The sequence below is a fragment of the Lepidochelys kempii genome, chromosome 3, assembly GCF_965140265.1.
Source record: "Lepidochelys kempii isolate rLepKem1 chromosome 3, rLepKem1.hap2, whole genome shotgun sequence".
NCBI lineage: Eukaryota > Metazoa > Chordata > Testudines > Cheloniidae > Lepidochelys > Lepidochelys kempii.
Window position 1 is genome coordinate 190921190 of NC_133258.1, and position 20795 is coordinate 190941984.

General features: G+C 45.0%; 1 protein-coding gene across 24 annotated transcripts in view; it reads left to right on the top strand.

Moving 5' to 3' along the window:
- Positions 1–20795, top strand: part of LOC140909632 (uncharacterized) — a 128347-nt gene that overhangs the window by 68552 nt on the left and 39000 nt on the right. For 16 of the 24 annotated variants that reach the window (XR_012158303.1, XR_012158304.1, XR_012158300.1 and 13 more), the window contains 2 exons: positions 12034–12175; positions 19791–19920. Coding sequence is in view for 19 of the 24 variants with exons in the window: in XM_073339405.1 (XP_073195506.1) it covers positions 12034–12175; positions 19791–19920 (272 nt within the window). In the remaining 5 variants the exon portion in view is untranslated. Of the gene's footprint in view, positions 1–10544; positions 11258–12033; positions 12176–19790; positions 19921–20795 lie in introns of those variants that run through there. The other 8 variants (XM_073339416.1, XM_073339413.1, XM_073339412.1 and 5 more) reach the window with 3 other exon arrangements.

The window sequence follows — 20795 nt, forward strand, 5'->3', positions numbered from 1 at the left end:
GAGCAGGAGCCTGCCGCTGCTCCACTATCTTGAAGTGGGTACAGCATCCACCCAGCTTTGCTGAGTGCTGTCGTGTGGGAGGGATGAGGCCAAGGTCCACCCCCTCAATCCTGTTTGTTGAGGCTAATCCAAGCCTTAGCACTAGCATCTCACAGTCCTTGTGTTCTCTGAAAGCAAGAATGCCATAGTGCCCAGCCTATGGACTGGGGCAGCAAGTGGGAGGCCCCTTTCACTCTCTCCCCTTTGTTCCCCCTTTGTTCACTTTGTTCTCCCTTGCAGGGGCTGGCCACAATCTTTCTCTAATTAATCTAGTGTGACAACAGAGGGGTAAAGTATCACTTCATCCATCAGTGAAATGCAGCCACCTCTAAGGTGGAACATAGTAGCTGTCTAATAGGTCACAGCAACACTGCACGGCAGCTTGGAAGAGAACATGAATTCTTCTGTCCTGAGTTGAAACCGCAAGGGGGAGTTTCGGCAGGACATTGGCCTTTAACACTCCTGTTCTTAGAAAAAATGTTGTGGGATCTTGTATGACCACAGTGATTTAGTATCTCCAGCTGCAGAATAGACCCCTAAACCGTCTTTGGGCATTGATTCAGAGGGAACAGTAGCACCTACTGACTCACCAGCATCAGGGTTTTCTTTAGTATTGTCCCATCCAAGTATTGAATGGCTAGAGGGAAAGTATTGGAAGGTAGTTATATTTAGCATGGATTTAGTGCTTGACACTCTTTTTCAAGTACAAACGTTAACCTACCTCTCAGCCGTGTTGTGAGAATAAGTATTAACCTCCCTGCCTCCGTTTTGTCATCTGTATAGTTGCGCTAAGTGACTTTCTAAGGATACACAACAGGTCAGAGCTGAGATTAGAACTTTGGAGTTCCTGGCTTTCAGCTCAGAGTCTAAATGGGCCCACTCTGTCTTGCTGTAAAGTGGAAGTGTTGGCTAAAACTCAGCTGTCTTTTGGGGGAAGGGATTTTTGTGGTGTCCTTATCAGGTCCTGAAAGGTATCCCTGTTTTTCCTTTTATGGGGCAGTCCTGAGTGGGACAGAGCACCCTTTGTCTTGAGAAGGGCTGCAGTTCTACTGACATGAATGGGAATTGAGGGCTCTCAGCACCTTGCTGCGTTGGGCATTAAATGCACATTAGCTCAAGCTTACTGCACCATCTTAACCTCTCTAGGTGAGAAGGATTGGATGAGAATTCCTTTAAAGCTTATCACTTCTGTTCCTTAATTGGGCAGAGGAGTCACTGAATGATCCAACACACACCAGTCACTTTCTCAGCCACAAGGGCCTGAGCGCAAAGCCTTTATAAGCACCCAAGCTCAGAGGTGATTGGCTCAAACCAGCAATCAACCCCTACTCTTATAAATAGCAATGAAGAGTCCCGCACACAGATACCACACTGATGCATGCAGTATAAATACCTAGACAGAATGGACAGAACTGACCCAGGCTCATGGTCCTTCTCTCATTCTTTTTCAATTAGAAAGGTTGGTGAAATCATTGTTGGTTTCCACAGTAACCCAGCCTGAGAGCTAGGTATAGAGTGGCCACAGCATTATCTTCTTCAGACATCTGGTTCCAGCTTCCAAAAAAGTTTAGTGCATCTTTTGTTCTAGTAGACAAAGAGGAAAGGTCTTTGTATTTTATGCATATCTATTCTGAGAATGAGCTGGTATAACTTCATCATCAGTGCACAAAACCCTTGTTTGATATAAACAACTCTTTTCAAAAATCCTCAGCTGAAATGTGTGAATAAAGTAATTTTGCAGGATTATAATACAGTTCTCATTTCTCTCTGGGCAAGTAAGAACTAGATGACAATCTTGTATAGTGAAATGACTCTGTGTGATACACATAGTCTTGTCAGGTCCCCTGACGATGCTTTAATCTTGGACGTTGGATCTTCTCATGATTAAAGTTAACAGATGAGTTAATAGATTTTTGTAAAATGTTTCCATCCCTTTCCTTCTGGAAGTGCACTAGCTTTACCTTATTTCTCTGGGATTGGTGTGTTTTAAGAGCCAGCTATTGATTTATTGCAGTTTATATTAATCATCATATAAGTTTCCCCTCACATTTCTTAGCTTCTTTGACCCTTAAAATTTCCTTAGGGTTATTGTTTGCTTCTGATAAAGTATTCTCTCCTTCTGTTAGACTTGTTCCACATAGGGCTGTTGTATGGTATTGTCCAGAATATTAAGATGCCTGGTATGAATAAATTGCACTGAAAACTCTGTGTAGTTCATTAGGTTCTTGCTTAGTGTAATTTGGCCTGTGCTCATGTCAGTGACACTTCTGCTAACTCATCCACATTGTGTAGCTTGACGGCCACCTCTTCTTTCTTGGGTATAACAGCAGATGATCAACCACTAGTGCTCTCACCATTCAAGTCAGCATTGGAGAAGCATTGTAAGGACAACAATGCTTCTAAAATTGTTTAAAACAGGTTACCCATCCTCTCGTCTTTGGAATGATGAGAGGGGGAAGTCTTTCTGGATTGGAACTGGCAGAAGAGTTCATTTTCGAGTGCTTGCTTATGTATGTTCCACGTAAGCCACGTGCACTCTTGCCAGAGATTTTTCCCTCAGTGGGATCAGTTGGGCCCGCTGTAGCTCCCTCTGGTGCTGTGCGCTTATGCACCAGTACAAGGGCACCACCAGTCCCACACCCTCTTGGTTCCTTATCTGCTGTAACAGTTGCTGGAATGTCTCCTCTTGCTTTGGCAAGGCGATTATCAGTGGTTTCTGTTTCATAGTTTAGTCTATAGTTTAGTTTTAGTGTATATATTGTAAATACTTTTAGTGTAGATAGTTAGTACCCTCTCCCCTTATTGTCAAGGGGTTCCCTTCGCCCCTGGGCTCCAAGCCTTGTGCCTCCTGTGGCAAGCCTGTGCTCGTGAGTGACCCACAGCCCAGTTGTCTGAAGTGTCAGGGAGAATCTCACGTGAAAGACTGCTGCCAAATTTGTTGGGACTTTAAACCTCGCACAAAGAAGGATAGAGAGATCAGACTTAAGGCTCTCCTAATGGAAGCTGCTCTTCGATACCAAGCCTCTCGGATTCAGCACTGAGCACTTTGGCCTCGGTGCAAAGCACTCCTCCAGCATTGCACGCATCCCAGCACCTCTCTCCATCCCCGGTGCCGAGGAAGATGCACAAAAAGCAGCGCACTGACAGCGCGCGCTCGCTAATGCCAAAGAAAGGCAAGCCAGGGGAAGACAGTGGAGTGTGACCCATATTGGGCCATTCCTCCACCCCCGGTCCCATGGTGGCACCATCGACTCAGCTGAGATCATTGAGTCTGGTGTGGGACAATCCACCGATGCTGGGAAGTCATTGTGGTGCCAGCGGAATTGCAGTGCGTTCAACCCTAGAAGCCTTTGCAGCAGCCAGAGACTTTTTGTCGCTACTGGTCCTGCCAAACCCATTAGGTCAGCCGTCAGCTTTGTCATCCTGGAGCAGGAATGAGACCGGTGCTCTGAGCTCCTTCCCAGCACAGGGCCCACCAGCTCCTTCTAGAGACAAGCTGATTCTTCTGTCCTCTGTGAAGTCGTCCCCAGCCCACCACCAATCACCGGATGCTTGACACCGATCAAAGGTATTGAGAGGTACTGCTTCCCCGTGGAAGCCTAGGGAGGATTCTTCATCTGAGTCCAACACGGAGCCCTGCATTCACCCTAAGGGCCACCGTTACTTGTCCTACATACCGCCGGACCTTGGTGCGGGTCCCCCTGTGGGTACCTGGCCAGGAGAGTGGCCTATGCAGTGGCTATTCTGGAACCCTTGGGGTTTTCTCCCAATACCAGGTCTACCCTCCCACCGTTCATACTTGTTTGCTTCTGAGAGGTGGGCTCCCGCACTGCACCCTGACTCCAGTACTGACCCTGGTACTGATTTACAGGACATGGCCCCTATGGAGATTATTGAGGCTGAAGAAGAGGAAGAAGCCCCTCCTCAAGTACAGGCCTCTTCCTCCTCCTCCCCTGACATGGCCATCTCAAGGCCAAGCATCTTGCTTCCCCAAGATGACTTTAGAGCTCATCAAGAGCTTCTAAAGCAGAAAGGTGTTTTCAAACTGGGGGCTTGAGATTGAGGAGCTCAAGGAATCCTCTCACAGCCTCGCTGACATTCTGGCTGCAGCAGCTCCATGTAAAGTGTCCTTACCCATTAATGAGGTGGTAATAGGTCCGGTCAGAGCCCTGTAGCAGACCCCATCTTCTCTACCTCCCACTTTGAAGAGGACAGAGAAGAAATATTGTGTGCCAGCCAGTGGGTATGAGTATCTGTACTCTCACCCCTCTCCAGAGTCCCTCATTATATTGACGGCTAATGAAAGGGACAGACAGGGCCAGTCGAGCACTACCCCCAAACAGAAGGACGCAAAGAAACTTGATTTGTTTGGGAAGAAAGTTTATTTGACAGGTGGTCTGCAACTGTGTATCTCAAACCAGCAAGAATTACTGGGGAGATACAACTACAATTGGTGGGACTCCTTGTCTAAATTTAAGGACTCCGGGCCCCAAGACTTAAGGCAGGAATTCTCAGCCCTCTTAGAAGAGGGAAAGAATGTTGCCAGAGCCTCTCTCCAGGAGGCACTGGACGCAGCAGATGCAGCAGCCAGGACAATGGCCTCTGCTTCCACCATGAGATGATGCACTTGGCTGCAGTCCTTGGGACTCCCTCAGGAGGTCCAACAGTCTATTCAGGACCTCCCTTTCAAAGACTGTTCACTTTTTTCCAAGCAGATGGACATGAGACTACATGGCCTGAAGGACTCAAGGGCTACCCTCTGGTCCCTAGGCCTCTATGCTTCCATCTGCTTCTAGAAAGCATGTCAGGGCCCAACAGCTGCCATGCTTCTCAGCTCTGCCTCCGAGACAGGACCCCTCCTAGCCGGGGTCACATAGGTACTCTGGTGGGCTAAAGCAGGTCTTTTGAAGGTGAGCCTGAGAGCACTATACTAGTTCCCGCTTCAGATCCTGCCTCCCCTTTATTTTTGGACTGACTGTCCCACTTCAGCCCGGCATGGTCCTGCATAACATTGAACTGCTAGGTGCTAAATACTGTGGCAATCAGTTATACCTTGCTTTTTTCATCCACTCCTCCCTCCCACACCATCCCCATTCCTCTTCAGGGACCTTCTCATGAGCAACTCCTTGCCCAGGAGGTGCAGACCCTCCTACAGATGGGGGCCAAGGAGGAGGTGTGACGGGTTTGGTCACAGAGACTCCCTTCAAGACTGTCACTCAATGAGCTGGGATGCCACTGAGAACAACCCTCCTGCCAGAACAGGTGCCCCTCCACTCCTGTCCTGCTGAGTTAGACACTCCAGTCAGCTCCAGCACAGACCCAGAGGTTGGGCCATGCCTCTCTGAAGTTCACTGAAACTGAGATTCACTCAGCCCAGGGGCTTCTCAGTTAACAGGGACTTCCCAAGCACCCAGTGTTCAGCCTTTCTGGGAACCTGAACCCCAAATAAATCTGTTTTACTCTGTATAAAACTTATACGGGGTAAATTCATGAATTGTTTGCCCTCTGTATCACTGATAGAGAGATATGCACAGCTGTTTGCTCCCCCAGGTACTAATCACTTACTCTGGGTTTATTAATAAACAAAAGTGATTTTATTAAGTATAAAAAGTAGCATTTAAGTGGTTTCAAGTATAACAGCCTGAACAAAGTAAGTCACCAAGCAAAATAAAGCAAAAGCACACAAGTCTAAGTCTAATACATTAAGAAACTGAATACAGGTAAATCTCACCCTCAGAGATGTTCCAGTAAGCTTCTTTCACAGACTAGATGCCTTCCTAGTCTGGGCCCAATCCTTTCCCCTGGTACAGTTCTTGTTAGTTCCAGCAGACATCTCAGGTGGTAAGCAGGGGTTTTCTCATGACTGGCCGCCCCTTTTGTCGTGCTCCGCCCCTTTTGTCGTGCTCCACCCCTTTTATAGCTTTGGCACAAGGCGGAAATCTTTTCTGTGTGCTTGTCCTGGCTCTGCCTCATCAATGGAAAAGTACAAGGATTAAGATGGATACCAGCCTCATGTGACATGGTCACATGTCACTGTAACACCCCTAGTCTCCATTCTTCCTGGGTTGGCCCACAGGAAGGTTTGCAGGTAAATAAGCCATTTACAACCAATTGTCTGGGCCACACTTACATTTACAACCATTAATGGCCCACACTTGGCATAATTACAATAGGACCTCAGAGTTATACTTCATATTTCTAGCTTCAGATACAAGAATGATATGTGCATACAAATAGGAGGAATATATTCAGTAGGTTGTAACCTTTGTTATGATACCTTACAAGAGACCTTTTCCATAAAGCATATTCCAGTTACATCATATTCACACTCATACCATATTTCCATAAAACATATGGAATGCCATGTCACAGGAGGTACCTTGAAACTTCAGAGAGAAGGGGTTTTACTCCCATTATTTCCTAATCCCAAAGGCCAAAAGGGGCGTTCGTCCCATCCTGGACCCGTGTCGCTTTAACAGATATCTCAAGAAACCAAGGTTCCGCATGGTCTCCCTGGCCTTCATCATTCCCTCTCTGGATTCAAGGGACTGGTACGCCACCCTCGGCTTGAAAGACACTTACTTTCACATTCTGTTTTTCATGGCCACAGAAGATTTCTCAGGTTTATTGTAAACCAGACTCATTACCAATTCACCGCTCTTCCCTTCTGCCTGTTTGCAGTCCCCTGGGTTTTCATGAAGTGCATGGCGGTGGTAGCTGCCTTCCTCAAACATCTCTACTCATACCTCAAGGACTGGCTGATCATAGAATCATAGAATATTAGGGTTGGAAGAGACCTCAGTAGGTCATCTAGTCCAATCCCCTACTCAAAGCAGGACCAACACCAACTAAATCATCCCAGCCAGGGCTTTGTCAAGCCGGGCCTTATAAAACCTCTAAGGATAGAGATTCCACCACTTCCCTAGGTAACCCATTCCAGTGCTTCACCACCCTCCTAGTGAGATAGTGTTTCCTAATATCCAAACTAGACCTGATGAAGTGTTGTTCAGAAGCTCAAGTAAAGAACAGCATCAGCTTGGTCCAACCCACTTTCCGAGCACTGGGCCTGTTGATAAATGAGCAAAAGTCAACACTTATTACAGTTCAGAGAATAGGTTTATCAGGGCTGTGCTCGACTCGACCCACGCCAGAGCCTTCCTTCCAGAGGCCCAATTACAGACCACTGTTGGACCTGATATCCAAGGTCATGGTTCACCCAATCATGACAGCCTGGGTTTGCTTCAAGCTACTGGGGCACATTGCCACGTGCACGTAAATGGTCCGGTACTCAGGGCTGTGCCTTAGGCCCCTGCAGACATGGCTAGCATCTGTTTACACCCCGAACAGACACCGCTTGGACTTGGTGCTTATTGTTCCAACCCCAGTCCTCACCTCCCTAGACTGGTGAAAGGACCCATTGTCGGTGATGATGGAAGTCCCCTTTGTTGCGCCCCAGTTATTAGTGTCCCTAGTCTTGGACATGTCAGACCTAGGTTGGGGAGCCCACCTTGACAGCCTCAGGACTCAAGGCCTGTGGTCCCAGAAAAAACTCTGCCTGCACATAAACATCAGAGAGCTCAGAGCAGTCTGCTTAGCTTGCCAAGTGTTCCTTCCCCGGATCACAGGCAAGGTCTTGCAAGTTCTAACGGACAACACTGTGGCCATGTTCTATATCAACAAGCAGGGAGGAGCTCGTTCCTCCGCCCTGTGTCAGGAGGCCATCCATGTATGGGACTTCTGCGTGAAGCACTCCATCCACCTGATTCACACCTTCGGGGAGCCCAGAATGCACAAGCAGATCACCTCAGCAGATCCTTCTCCTCTCACCATGAGCGGTCCCTTCACCCAGATGTCACCAGGTTTATCTTCCAAAGGTGAGTGTCTCCCAGTGGACCTGTTCACAACTAAGCAGAACAGGAAATGCCAGCAGTTTTGCTTACTGAGCGGGCACAGCCCAGGCTCCCTCTCCAACGGCTTCCTGCTTCGTTGGACAGAACTCCTATTCTACGCATTTCCCCCAGACAGATCTGTCTGGTTCACAGGTCCTCCTGAATATCAAACGGGACAAGGCAAGAGTTATTCTTATAGGCTGGTGTTGCTATGCCAACACTGATTCGTCATGCTGCTAGATCTATCAGTAGCAACCTCACTTCTGCTTCTGCTCCACCTGAGTCTGATCTCTCAAGACCACTGTCGGTTACTCCAACCGAACCTCGGCTCCCTTCAGCTAACTACTGTTACATAACTGAACCCGGAGAAGCAGGCCTGTTTGGAACAAGTTTGACAGGTCTTGGTGGGTAGTAGGAAGCTGTCCACTAGGGTTATCTACCTTGCCAAATGGAAGTGTTTTTCGATATGGGCATCCCAAAGAGACCTCTCTCCGACTCAGTCTTCCCTTCAGTCGATCCTGGACTACTTGCTCCATCTTAAGCAACAAGGTCAGCTCTCGCATCTATGAAGGTGCATTTTTGGCCTTCCACCCACAGGTGAACAGCAGGTCAGTGTTCTCTCACAAAATGACAGTCCGCTTTCTTAAAGGCCTTGAGAGACTTTATCCTCAGGCCTGTGAGCTGATCCCCCCCTGTGGGACTTAAATCTGGTTCTGTTGAGGCTCACATGACCTCCCTGTGAGCTCCTGGTGTTGTGCCCTCTACTGCTTCTCTCTGCGAAGGTTGCCTTCCTGGTAGTAATCACCTCAGCAAGAAGAGTCTCTGAAATCAAGGTCCTTACGTCAGAACCACCATACATGGTGTTCTTCAAGGACAGGGTCCAACTGTGCCCGACCTGGCCTTCCTGCCAAAGGTAGTTTTGCAGTTCCATAGCAACCAGGCCATTTTCCTGCCAGTCCTCTTTCTGAAGTCTCACAAGAATTCAGACGAGCGGCAGCTTTGCTTATTGGATGTTAGGCATGCCCTCACCTTCTGCATCAAGAGGACTAAACCCTTTCACAGATCTATGCAACTCTTTGTAGCAGTAGTAGAAAGGATGAAAGGGCTACCAGCATCGGCCTAGAGGCTCTCATGCTGAATAGCTTCCTGTATGCTACAAGCAAGCAGATGTCCCACCTCCAGCCATAGTGACTGCTCACTCCACAAGAGCTCAGGCCTCTTCAGCAGCATTCCTCATGCAGGTTCCAATCCAGGACCTCTGCAGGATCACAACCTGGTTGTCGGTGCATACCTTCTCATCCTACTACGTCATCACCCAACAGGCTTGAGACATGCCAGGTTTATGAGAGCTGTGTTGTAGTCTGCATGTCCATGAGCTCTGAGCCCACCTCCTTGGATACTGCTTGTGAGTCACTGAACATGGAATGGACATGAGCAAGCACTTGAAGAAGAAAAATCTGTTACTAACCTTTCTGTAACTGTTGTTCTTTGAGGTGTGTTGCTCATGTCCATTCCATGACCCACCCTCCTACCTGTCTGTTGGAGTTGGCTGGCAAGAAGGCACCGAGAGGGTGCGGGGTCGGCACCTCCCCCTTATACTGGTGCATAAATCTCACCCTCAGAGATGTTCCAATAAGCTTCTTTCACAGACTAGACACCTTTCTAGTCTGGGCCGAATCCTTTTCAGACCAATGTTGTGGTTTATGGCCTGGGTCCAGCAATCACTCACCCACCCGTAGTTACAGTCCTTTGTCCCAGTTTCTTTCAGGCATCAATTTGGGGTGGAGAGGCCATCTCTTGAGCCAGCTGAGGACAAAAAGGAGAGGCTTCCAGGGCCTTTTATATTCTCTCTCTTGTGGGCGGAAACCCCTTTGTTTTCCTGTGCAAAATCACAGCAACAAGATGGAGTTTGTAGCTACCTGGACAAGTCACATGTCCATGAATGATTTAGCTTTTTGCAGGCCAACGTCATTGTTTACATGTTAGTTTGAACGTGCCCAGGAAAGCTCAGATGTGGATTGTCGTCTCCCAAAGTCCATTGTCAGTTAAGTGTTTCTTGATTGGGCACTTACGCAGAATAGTCCTTTCTCAAGAAGCTGACCAAATGCTTCACTGATGCTACTTATAATCAAACACATTGAGATACAAGTACATAGCCAATATTCATAACTTCAGATGCAAAAATGATACATACAGCCAACATAATCATAACTAGCAAATTACAACCTTTCTATAGACACTTTACTTGACTGCCTTTGTATAAGATTTGGTGTGACTATAGGATCTTGGTTGCAACAATGATCTATACGGTCACAGTTCATGTCAATAACATCACTCTTGAAACAAAGTCCTATTTATTTCAGTGGTGTTACTTCAGATTGAGACTAGTGTTAACATGAAAGCACAATTTGGCTACGTTGCTTTCATTTGTGTACAGAGTTCATGGGCATGACGCACAGTACATGTAACATCTTGTTTTGTTTTCATCTCTTCTCCCTTCCCTTTACCTTCTCTTCTCTGCCTGGATGTAAGATCAATTTCTTCTCCTTCCTGTATTTGTTGATGTAGCAGGATTGACTCATCTAGATTGTTTTTCTCTCAAACATTGGTTGCTAGGTATCTGAAACAATGGAAAAAAAAGGAAAAACAATGAAGTCAGCTCAGGCTGATCACATCACAGAACGAAGTGCTAGAATGAAGAGATGTCTGTCAGTCAAATATCAAGAAGAAAACAATAATTTAGTACCGCTATGGACAGTGTAATGGATGGCAAATAATATTTACTCAAGTAGCTTATTGCTCACTCATGTGCAAGGGCATGAGAAAAAAGTTCCAGGTTTTCACTGTACCTACATGCGTCTACAAGTGCTCAGAAGTGAATATGATCTCCGTAAACCACCCCAGAGTATCAGAACCAACTGGTACTCACCGGCTAACATAGGCCTGAAGGAATAGCCGTCATCATTCAAATACTGTTACTTGCATAGTGCTGTTGATGAATACTGTTCTTTACAGTAATAAAAAAGTATCCATAAAACAATATCACCACCCTGAAGCTCTTGCCACCTAGAGGCAAACAAGTACATTACAATGAACACAAGTAGTACAGAGTGGATTTCTGCTGAGGGGGAGATGTGGTCAGAGCCATGGGAAGGAAGATGAATTAATACGATTGTATATTATCCTGCCTGGCAGGACTACTTGCTGTCTCTTTAAAGTGTGTTTTGACTTTGAAAAGGGGGCTGTAAAAATGGCCCTGTGGGGCTCCAGGTTTATTGTCACTCAGTGTGCAGTATCATGTTTGCTAAGTTTACATGGGAAAAGATGTTTATTCTAACTGCCAGCCCTGCAAACTCAAACTGGGTCAGAAAGCCAAGCTGGGTTCTTTCTGGCCCATCCATCACCAATAAAGAATCTGCAGTCAGAATTTAGTTAACAGTTCTTCTGTTCATCATTAGCATTTATTACTTGTACCATGCCCTAAGATGCACTGGGAGCCTCAGAAAACAAACATTCCTTTACCAAAGAGAACACAACCTAGAATTTAGTTGTGATACAAGTGCATTTACACTTCTTGGGGAGCAGGTTTTTCGTTAATTTTATTTGTCTCAAGTCAGTTTTTAAGGTGAATTTGAATGAGATGACCAGAAGAGTCCAGCTCACACTGCTAGACCTGTGCTTACTCTACAGTGAGAACAGGCGTAAAAGGTAGTTGACATTTGTGTCAGTGAAGTCGTAGAATACACATGGGTAGCAGAGCTGATGAGAGAGCAGGCACAATTTTGACAGTCGCTTTTCATGGAGAACTGCACTATACACACTATTTATTGCCCCACCAATGCTAGCATGTGTTACTGTCTGTACACATTTTACAACTAGCCCTAGCTCTGTTGGTGGGTGCTGGTGTTTGCAGATAGTGTAACATTATATAATACAACATCTGATGGGGTTTTTGATGTTTCATTTTCACATTATTCTCCATGTTATTTGTGAAGCGTGGTAGACAGCACCCTGTTGTCTTCAGAGTTAACTGAGCTCATTACATTTTTGCTTTTGATGGGTTTTTCTGTCTTGCATTAATACATTAACACCTATATTTCTATAGATGAGCACAGAGAACAGTTCACTTATGGAGAAAATGAAAGCCTTGGAGAATAGGTCTTCCTGCTGCTGTTTGGCTTCAGTGGTTCATGGCAATGCAGAAATACTAACAATTTCTCACCAAAGCACATTTGGTATTGATGCAGGTATGTCAAATCTTTGAAAATATCCTGTTTTCAGAAAGAAGTACAGGTGTTGGGCTAAATCTGCTCTATTTGCTTGACTCTGAGAAATTTCTTTGGTAACACATGATTTGTGATGTGACATTAAATTGCCAGCTTCTCAAACAAGGGGCATGAACTTTTTGCTGAGTTAGAAGCTAACTGTTGTTAAAACTGTTGTTTTAACATTTGGTTAAAGTAAGATGAGTATAGTATAAATAAAGATTAGGGTTACAGACTACCTATGGTTATTGCTATTACTGAATTTAAAGGGAAACTAGAAGTAGCTTTGAGTCAGTAAGAGTTTGACCCAACTTCATTGAAGTTAATGGGAGTCTTTCCATTCAGCTGAGTGGGAGTTGGATCAGATCATGAGTGCTTATTTGGGTTAAGGGTGCGCACAAGGTAGGCACAAGGCTTAGCTATTAAGTAAGTCCTATTAGGAAAGTCCAAGTAATCTCAGAAATCATTCCGGTTCCATGAGTGAAAAAAGGTACAAGGCAGAAAATACTGGAGTTGAACCGTTGGCCACAGGACTGGTGTGAAGCTGAAGGGTTTCATTTTGTGGAACTGTGGGCTGCATTCCAGGGGGGAAAGGGGCTGTGCAAATGGGACAGCCGGCATATCACAGGTAGGGAGGGCTAATCATCTCAGTTGAAGCCTGGTGAAAGGGGAAGGTGCTAAGGAGGCAAACGCAGGAGAAAGGCAAATTTAGTATGTTGTGAACAAATTGAACCAAGGGGACACAGAATGTAGAGAGAAGAATTTCTTCAATTCTTTATATACCAGTGCTAAGAGTCTAGGTAATAAGTAAGAGGAAATGGAACTCCTCATATGATGAGGAGAAATTTGATATCACTAGCATTACTAAAACAAGACAATTTGCATGATTGCAGTGTTATAATCACTGGTTACAATCTGTTTGGAAAGAATAGCGTGGATAAAAGATGGGTGGGGAGTGGCACTCTTCATTAAAGATGCCAATACCTGTTTTAGAGTTAACAATAACTCAGAATCACAGGCTCTTGAGTGCACATAAATCAATATGCTAACTAACCAAGCCCAGAACAGGGTCTGCTAGAGGTCTGTTATAGACCATTAAAATAATCAAGAGAACAGGACGAGTTACTCCTTAAGCACCTGTCTGCAATGCATGTAAAGAAATTGTTTTCTTCTTCAAGTGATTGCACATGTGCATTCCACTCTAGGTATGTACATGCCCCAAGTACAGTTGCCGGAAATTTTTCCTTCTGTGGTACCCGTCAGGACAGTTTGAGCGCCCTCTGGTGCTGTGTGCTCATAGCCCTGGTATAAACTCCCCTAACCTTCTTACTGCCCGTGACAATCACTGGAACAGCTATCCTTGCTTTGGCGAGCTCTCTGTGATCTTCTCTTTTGTATATTTTGGACATAGTTAGATAGTTGTAAATAGTTTTAGTGTAAGTTTTTAACTTACTGAGTTAGCTGAGTTTTTGTCCATTCCCTGGTACCGAGGCATGCTTCAGTCACCGGGCTTCAGGCCCTGTGCCTTCTGCAACAAGGCTGTGCCCCTGAGTGACCTGCGTTCAAGCTGTCTGAAGTGCCTGGGAAAAGTTCACGTTGGAGACCGCTGCCAGATCTGCAGAGACTTTAAGCCTTGGATGAAGAAGGACCAGGAGGCCAGGCTGAAGTTTTTGTTAATGGAGGCGGCACTGAACCAGGTCAGTCTGACTCAGCGCAGAGTGCCTCGGCTTTGATAAGGCATGCTCCTCCTATCATACTGGAGTTCCGGCACCGTTCACCATCCCCAGTGCCTAGGAAAAGGCACAAGAAGCAGTCGGCCGAGAGGGGACGGTCCTCGGCACCAAAGATGGCCCGCTGTGGGTATCAGAGTAGAGTGCGACCTAGGTCAGGGCACTCCTCTGCCTCGGTACGGCAGAAGTCGGCACTGTTGACTCCGGCACCTATGCAACTACCATCAAGTCCAGTACCGGATGAGTCTACATCTGCATTATAATATTGGTACCAACGCTATCTCAGTGCCGACCAGGCTGGAGGCGTTTGCTGCAGCTAGAGACCTTCTTTCACTTTTGGTACCAGTATGACTGGCAGTACAAGGGTAAGTGGTATCGGTGCTGATGGTCAGGAGGGAGCCTGTTGTTTCTGGTCATGGTTCAATGCCAGGCCCTTTGGTACTGTCAAAAGGGAAACTGGCTATGCTGGCCTGGGTGTAGGTATCTTGTCTTCGGCACTGGTGGGAACTGCACCTCCATGGTCACTGGATAGACTTGTCTTCTGAGTCAGAGTTCAAATCTTACTCCTCTCGTTTGAGGAGTCGTCCCTGCTACTCCCCCAGATGCTCCTACCCATCCATGGCCCAGGCACAGGGGTGCCATCAAGTGCATGGTCAGGTCTTCACTGGGGACCTATGCTGGTCCAGTGGCCCTTTGGGAATCCATGAGGTTTCCCCCCAGTTTCTGGAACTAACTCTAGGTGCTCTTATTTGGTGGCCTTGAAACAAAGGTCACTGCTGTCTCATGGGGCTGCAACTGGTCCAGACTCTGGTACTAAACCTGGCACAGAACTACAGGAGCCAGCTCAACGGGATCCTGCCAAGGCATAAAGAGAGGAAGAGTGTCCATAAGCTGTGCTGGCCTCCTCCTCCTCCTCCCCTGGTGAGGCTGTTTCAGAAGCAGGCATGTCCTCTCCCCAGGATGATTTTAAGGCTCACACAGAGTTGTTGAAAAGGGTGGCTTTAAATCTAGGCATACAGGTGTAGGTAGTGAAAGAATCCTCCCACAGCCTAGTTGACATTTTAGCCACTGCAGGCCCTTCAGGAGTGGTTCTGCCTCTCAATGAGGCCATTATGGACCCTGTTAAAGCCATATGGCAGGCTGCTGCACCCCCACCCCCCCAATCAAAAAGGTCTTAACAAAAGTACTTTGTTCATGCACAGGTTTATGAGTTCTTGTACACCCCTCCCTCCCTGTCCTCAGCATCCTGGTGGTATCTGCTGCCAATGAAAGAGAAAGGCAGGGCCATCAGGATGCAACCCCAAAAGCAAAGGACTCCAATAAACTGGATTTGTTTGGTAGAAAATTTATCTTATGGGTGGCGGGGGAGGATTGCAGCTCAGGATTGCAAACCAGCAGGCGCTGCTGACCAGATATGATTTCAACATGTGGGACTCCAGACAGAAGTTCAAGGACTTGCTCGCACAAGAGGCCAGGCAAGAATTCTCCTCGCTGGTGGACGAGGGAAAATCAGTATCAAGGGCGTCATCGCAAGCTGCTTTGAATGTGGCTGACTCAGCAGCCAGGTCCATGGCTTTGGCAGTGGCCATGTGCAGGAGTTCATGGCTTCCGACCTCGGGTCTCCTGCAGAAAGTCCAGCAAACCCTTCAGGACCTGCCTTTCGAGGGAGCTTTGTTCTTTTCAGAACAAACTCATGCAACCTTAAGTCACTTGGTTTGTACACACCAGCAACTTCAATGAAGCACTACAGGCCCCAACAGCCTGATCAGTACTCTGCCCTGCCTGTCCATCAGGATCTGCAGAGTAAAAGAAGCAGGGGTTTTAGATGTAGGGCACCCCTCCTTTCTACTGTGATGTTGATACCTGCCCCACCCAGATATCCAGGGGTTCTAAGCAGGTGTTTTGATATGACACTTGAGGACGCCATACCAGTTTCCATGATGTCAGACCCTGTTTCTCCTTTGTTTACAAACCGCCTTTCCCACTTCCTAAGTCCATGGTCTGATATCACCACAGACCACTGGGTGTTGAGCATGGTGGAAGTGGATTACGTTTTACAGGTTATTTCCCCTTCTTCTCACCCTCCCTCTCCATACCTATTCAGGAACCCCTGTCACGAAAAACTTCTGGTCCAAAAGGTTCAATCTTTTCTTTGGGTTGGAGCCGTGGAAGAGCTTATGCAGAATTTAAGAGGGAAGGAGTTCTACTCCCGTTATTTCTTAATCCCAAAAGCCAAGGGAGGTCTCAGACCAATTCTACATCTGCGCCACCTCAACAGCTATCTCAAGAAAATAAATTTCCACATGGTCACCAGTTATGGAAGGCTGGTAACCATTTTTTATGGAGGACTTCAAGTTGGGAGACGTGCCGGAGATCCCATGTAGCCGGTAGTAAAACATCATTAGAGTGTCGAAAAATTATAGATTATAATTTTCTAATACCAAAGGTATTGCATCCAACTCAAGGGTAACTATTTTAGACTTAATTATGATTAATTCATATTTATCACTAGACTAGAAGTTAGTTGAACAGTAAAAAAATATAATAAGGTTATATCTGTGATAAAATTTTGATTTTTAATATTGTTATTAATTCATCAATGTTTAAATGGATTCCTGTTAAATTCATTCATTTAAACTTTGCAAGTAGTCATAACAACTTGGTTTTACTTTCTATAATTTCTCATCTTTACATTCCATATTAATAAAACAGATAAACATATATTATTTTTGAGCCTGCAATTTAGTTAAGCAACTAAATTCAGTTAATCCCTGAGAAATCTGCTGTGGGTACTTAATTAGTTAAAACTCCTTATGTAATGTGTGTATTATACTGTATCTATGCTAATGTCTAAAGCCTGTTAGATAGGTCCTCTGTGAGGGATGTGTGACGGGTTGGACCCCTTGGAAAGCCACCTGATGTGCTAAGATACTGCTGGGTCTATCTGTTCTGCCTGCATGGGGTCCCTTTAACCTGTCTTGCTGAGCCAGGCTCTTAAAACCTCCTCTAACACACACACAGGCAGGGCCACACCCAGCTTCAGGTCAGCTCTGGGAAGCCTCAGTTTAAGGGTCTTGCTCCAGCACTCAGATGTCCACCTCCCTTGGAGTACAGACCCAAAGATATATTATGAAATTCGGCCCCTCCCTCAATGTGGAGAGAGATGTGCACATTTCTTGCCCTCCCCCCAGTTAGAAATTACAGAAACTGGGTTTAATAATAAACAAAACACATTTTATTAACTATAAAAGGCAGATTTTAAGTGGTAAAATAGGTAACAAACAGAACAAAGCAGATTCCTAAGCAAATGAAATCAAACACGCAAACTAAGCTAGTTTCATTACAGAAATTGGTTATGAATAGTATTTCTCACCCTAGATATTGTTGCAGGCAGTTTGCAAAGTTTCTGTGGTTCAGAATTCCAGTTATATTCTTTTTCAGACTGGACCCCTATTTCAGTCTGGACTCCCCCTGGCCTTCCCTTTTGCAGTCTTTCTTAGGCAGACAGGCCAAGGAAAGGAGGAGTCCTGTTTGCCTTCCTCCCCACCCTTAAATAGGATTTACATAAGGCGGGAATCCTTTGTTTCCCAACTTTGACCCAGCCTCCCCCCTTCCTTTACAGTGGAAAGTTACAAGAAGTCCCAGGTAATGTTTTAGTATCAGGTGACAAGACCACCTGACCCTGTAGTATCACAGCGTCCATGAGTCAGTGCCAGTCTGGAGCGTCCACAGGAAGGCCAAGCTTTTCACAGTTCGTTGTCCTCGCTGATGGGCCATCCACCCTGTCTGGCTTTTCCATTGTTGTACCTGAAGTGTTAGCAGTGGCCGTCACCCAAAGTAGCACAGTTGAAATACAGATACAGAGTCAATATTCCTAACTTCAGATACAGAAATGACACAGGCATACAAATTGGATAATCGCGTTCCGTAAATTATAACCTTTCCAGTGATATCTCACATGAGCCATTTTGTGTAAAGTATATCTCAGTTATGTCATATTCGTATCATAAACATAGTTTCATAAAGAATATAGAATGACATGTCCCAGGATGTATTAACAATTCTGCAGTTAGGTATTTACACAGCCCATTAACTTCCATATCTAAGTGCCTCTCAAGTATTAGTTCTTAGAATGGCAAGATTAGTGATAAGTTCCAGGGTCCAGGGCTATCTTCCATATACTCAGACCTTCCTCAACTAGTTGACAATTTCTTTGTGTGTAATGGAGTGTAATTACTGTGAAGGGAGAGGCAATTTCTTTGATAGTTAGATCTAGTTTGGGCTGAAAAATCATGACACTGAATATTTAGAACATGTCACATTGTATTATTAGCATATACGCATCTTTAGTCCTGCACTATCCAAATTCCCAGAAAACAAATTAATCTCATACCATAATGTGACCCACCAAGTGTGAAAACAAATCGGTTATTCCTCTCACAGGTTAGAAGTGGCAAAAAATAATGCTTCTGTAAAAGTCTAGATTCAGTTTTAACTGTAAAATCATAACCATTACACCTGTAATAATGAGCTTATCAAGATTAAGATTTAAAGATCTGATGATAGAACATGACAGTTAACATGTTCTAACGTGTCTGAAAAGTTTAGCGTAGACTAGGCAGTATGTATTTTTTTAATACAGTCTAAGCCGATCGAGATAAAGCTTAGACTTCTCTCTGTACCTTAGCCAATTTAACGTGTATGAAAGGCCTTGTTTATATTATATGCTGTGTAGTTGTAGCTGTATTGGTTGTAGGATATTAGACCGACAAGGTGGGTGAGGTAAAATATCTTTTATTGGACCAATTTCTGTTGGTGACAGAGAGAAGCTTTCAAGGCACACACAGCTCTTCTTCAGGGTGACATATTTTAAGTATTCAGTGTCGTGATTTTTCAGCCCAAACTGGATATGGCAACCTAAGAAATTGCCTCTCTCTTCAGTGATTACACTCCAATAGACGCAAAGAAAGTGTCAACCAATAGAGGGAGGTCTGAGTGTACAGAAGATAGCTTTGTGTGGCTCGAAACCTTGTCTCTCTCTCCAACAGAATTTGGTCCAATAAAAGATATTATCTCACCCACCTTGTTTATGTTCTACTTTCAAACATGGTAGTTAGACCGTGTTAACTAAAATATTTGGATACCATACCTTTCACTCTAGTCTAGACAGGCCATGTGGCTGGCAGCTAGACCAATACTGTTGCTACTAAGCTCCAACAAGCTCTTAAAGGGCACCTAGTCATAAATAATCCTTTCGATGTTACTCTAGTAGAATGTAGCTAAACTGTAGCCTGCATAGTACAGTGTGGATGATTTCAGTATCAAACCTCACATTAAAACCCTGTGGTTAGGTGTCCCAGAATTAGACAGCAAATATCTATTTTTCAGATGCTTAGTGGAATTGTGCCTTTGTTCTGTGAGGCTAGAACTGAGTGTATGTTTGTGGATTTTTTGCAGTGGGGAAAAATATTTTCATAATCTGAAATAAATTCTGGAATTGTGTGTGAAAGTTTGAAGAATTATAGCCAGACTGCTTTGATGAAACACATTTCCCTCCCTCCCCCCCCGCCGATTGGAGCACATTAACAATGAAATGCTAGACCATGTGATACTTGGTAGTCGCTTACCACATCCACTAAGTTATCTCCACTTGCAGTGTAACAGAAAGATGTTTCCAAGATTTATTTTAGCCCTCCCCCCCCCAATCATGTTAAAGCAGGACATCAGGACCATTTTTAGCCTTGCTGTCTGTTACTTGATCATTGCAAAGAGGATATTTTCTTTAAGAATAAAGGGAAAAGAACACATTCATTCAATTAAAACTGACCCAGAATAACAACAAGGGAATGTCTGTCTGTCTCTTTCAGAAAGCCCTCATTGCTTCAATAGTTGTGGTGATGCAACTTGCAATTCTGGGACACAAAGGGGTAAATGTGTTGCTGGGACAAGCTCAGTGGAGGATGATGAAATCGGAATGAAAGAGATGTATAAACAGCTGTAAGAACTGATTTTTGTTATTTCTTACTACAAATGTAAAAGGGGGTTGGATACCATTTTCCCTTCTGGAAAGTTTATAATGAGTGTGAAACATATTATAAGGAATTCAAATAGCATGTAACTAGAACAGTGACAACTTGGCACAACCACCTGCACCTATACAAATAGGGGGAGATACATAAAAAACAGAGTAAATAATCTAAATGGAGTGTCAGGATGGTTTTGTAACAAACCTACAATCCTGGCATAGATTTCCCAACTTTGTTGTACTTCATGTACCTGCTTTGTCAGGAAATCCTGAATATGGGCAACAAGTTGTGGATCGTGCAAATACTTATGAACATGGTATTTCTCACATGTATAAAGTGAAGCATGTTCACGTTTGCAGGACTGGGCCCTACAATGGAAGGAATGCAGTTGTGGAAAAATTACAAAACTGGTAGAAAAAGTCTCTTTACAAAGAGGGCACATAATATTAAATACACAAATGTAGTCCCTGTTTCTGCAGCCACTTAAGCGTGTGTGTAATTTTTCTCAGGTGACCAATACTAATGGAACTATTCATATGAATAGAAGTGGCCCACATGCTTTGAGGTTTGCAGGAATGGGTCCTAAAGTTACTGAAAGTGTCTTCATGTGTGTTTGCACTGCACTTGGCACAATGGGGTCTTGATCCTCATGGGGGCCTCTTGGCGCTATTGTGATATAATTCAAAATCGAAGTCTACAAGTCAGCCAACTCTGAAGCACTGTTTCTATTTCAGTGACAGAACTTGTCTGACCCACCTTGTCCCTGCTTTCCCTGCTGAACACAGGCGAAATTATAGGGTATAAGGCATTTCTACTGTTGTGGCAAATCATAGGTCTGATCCCACA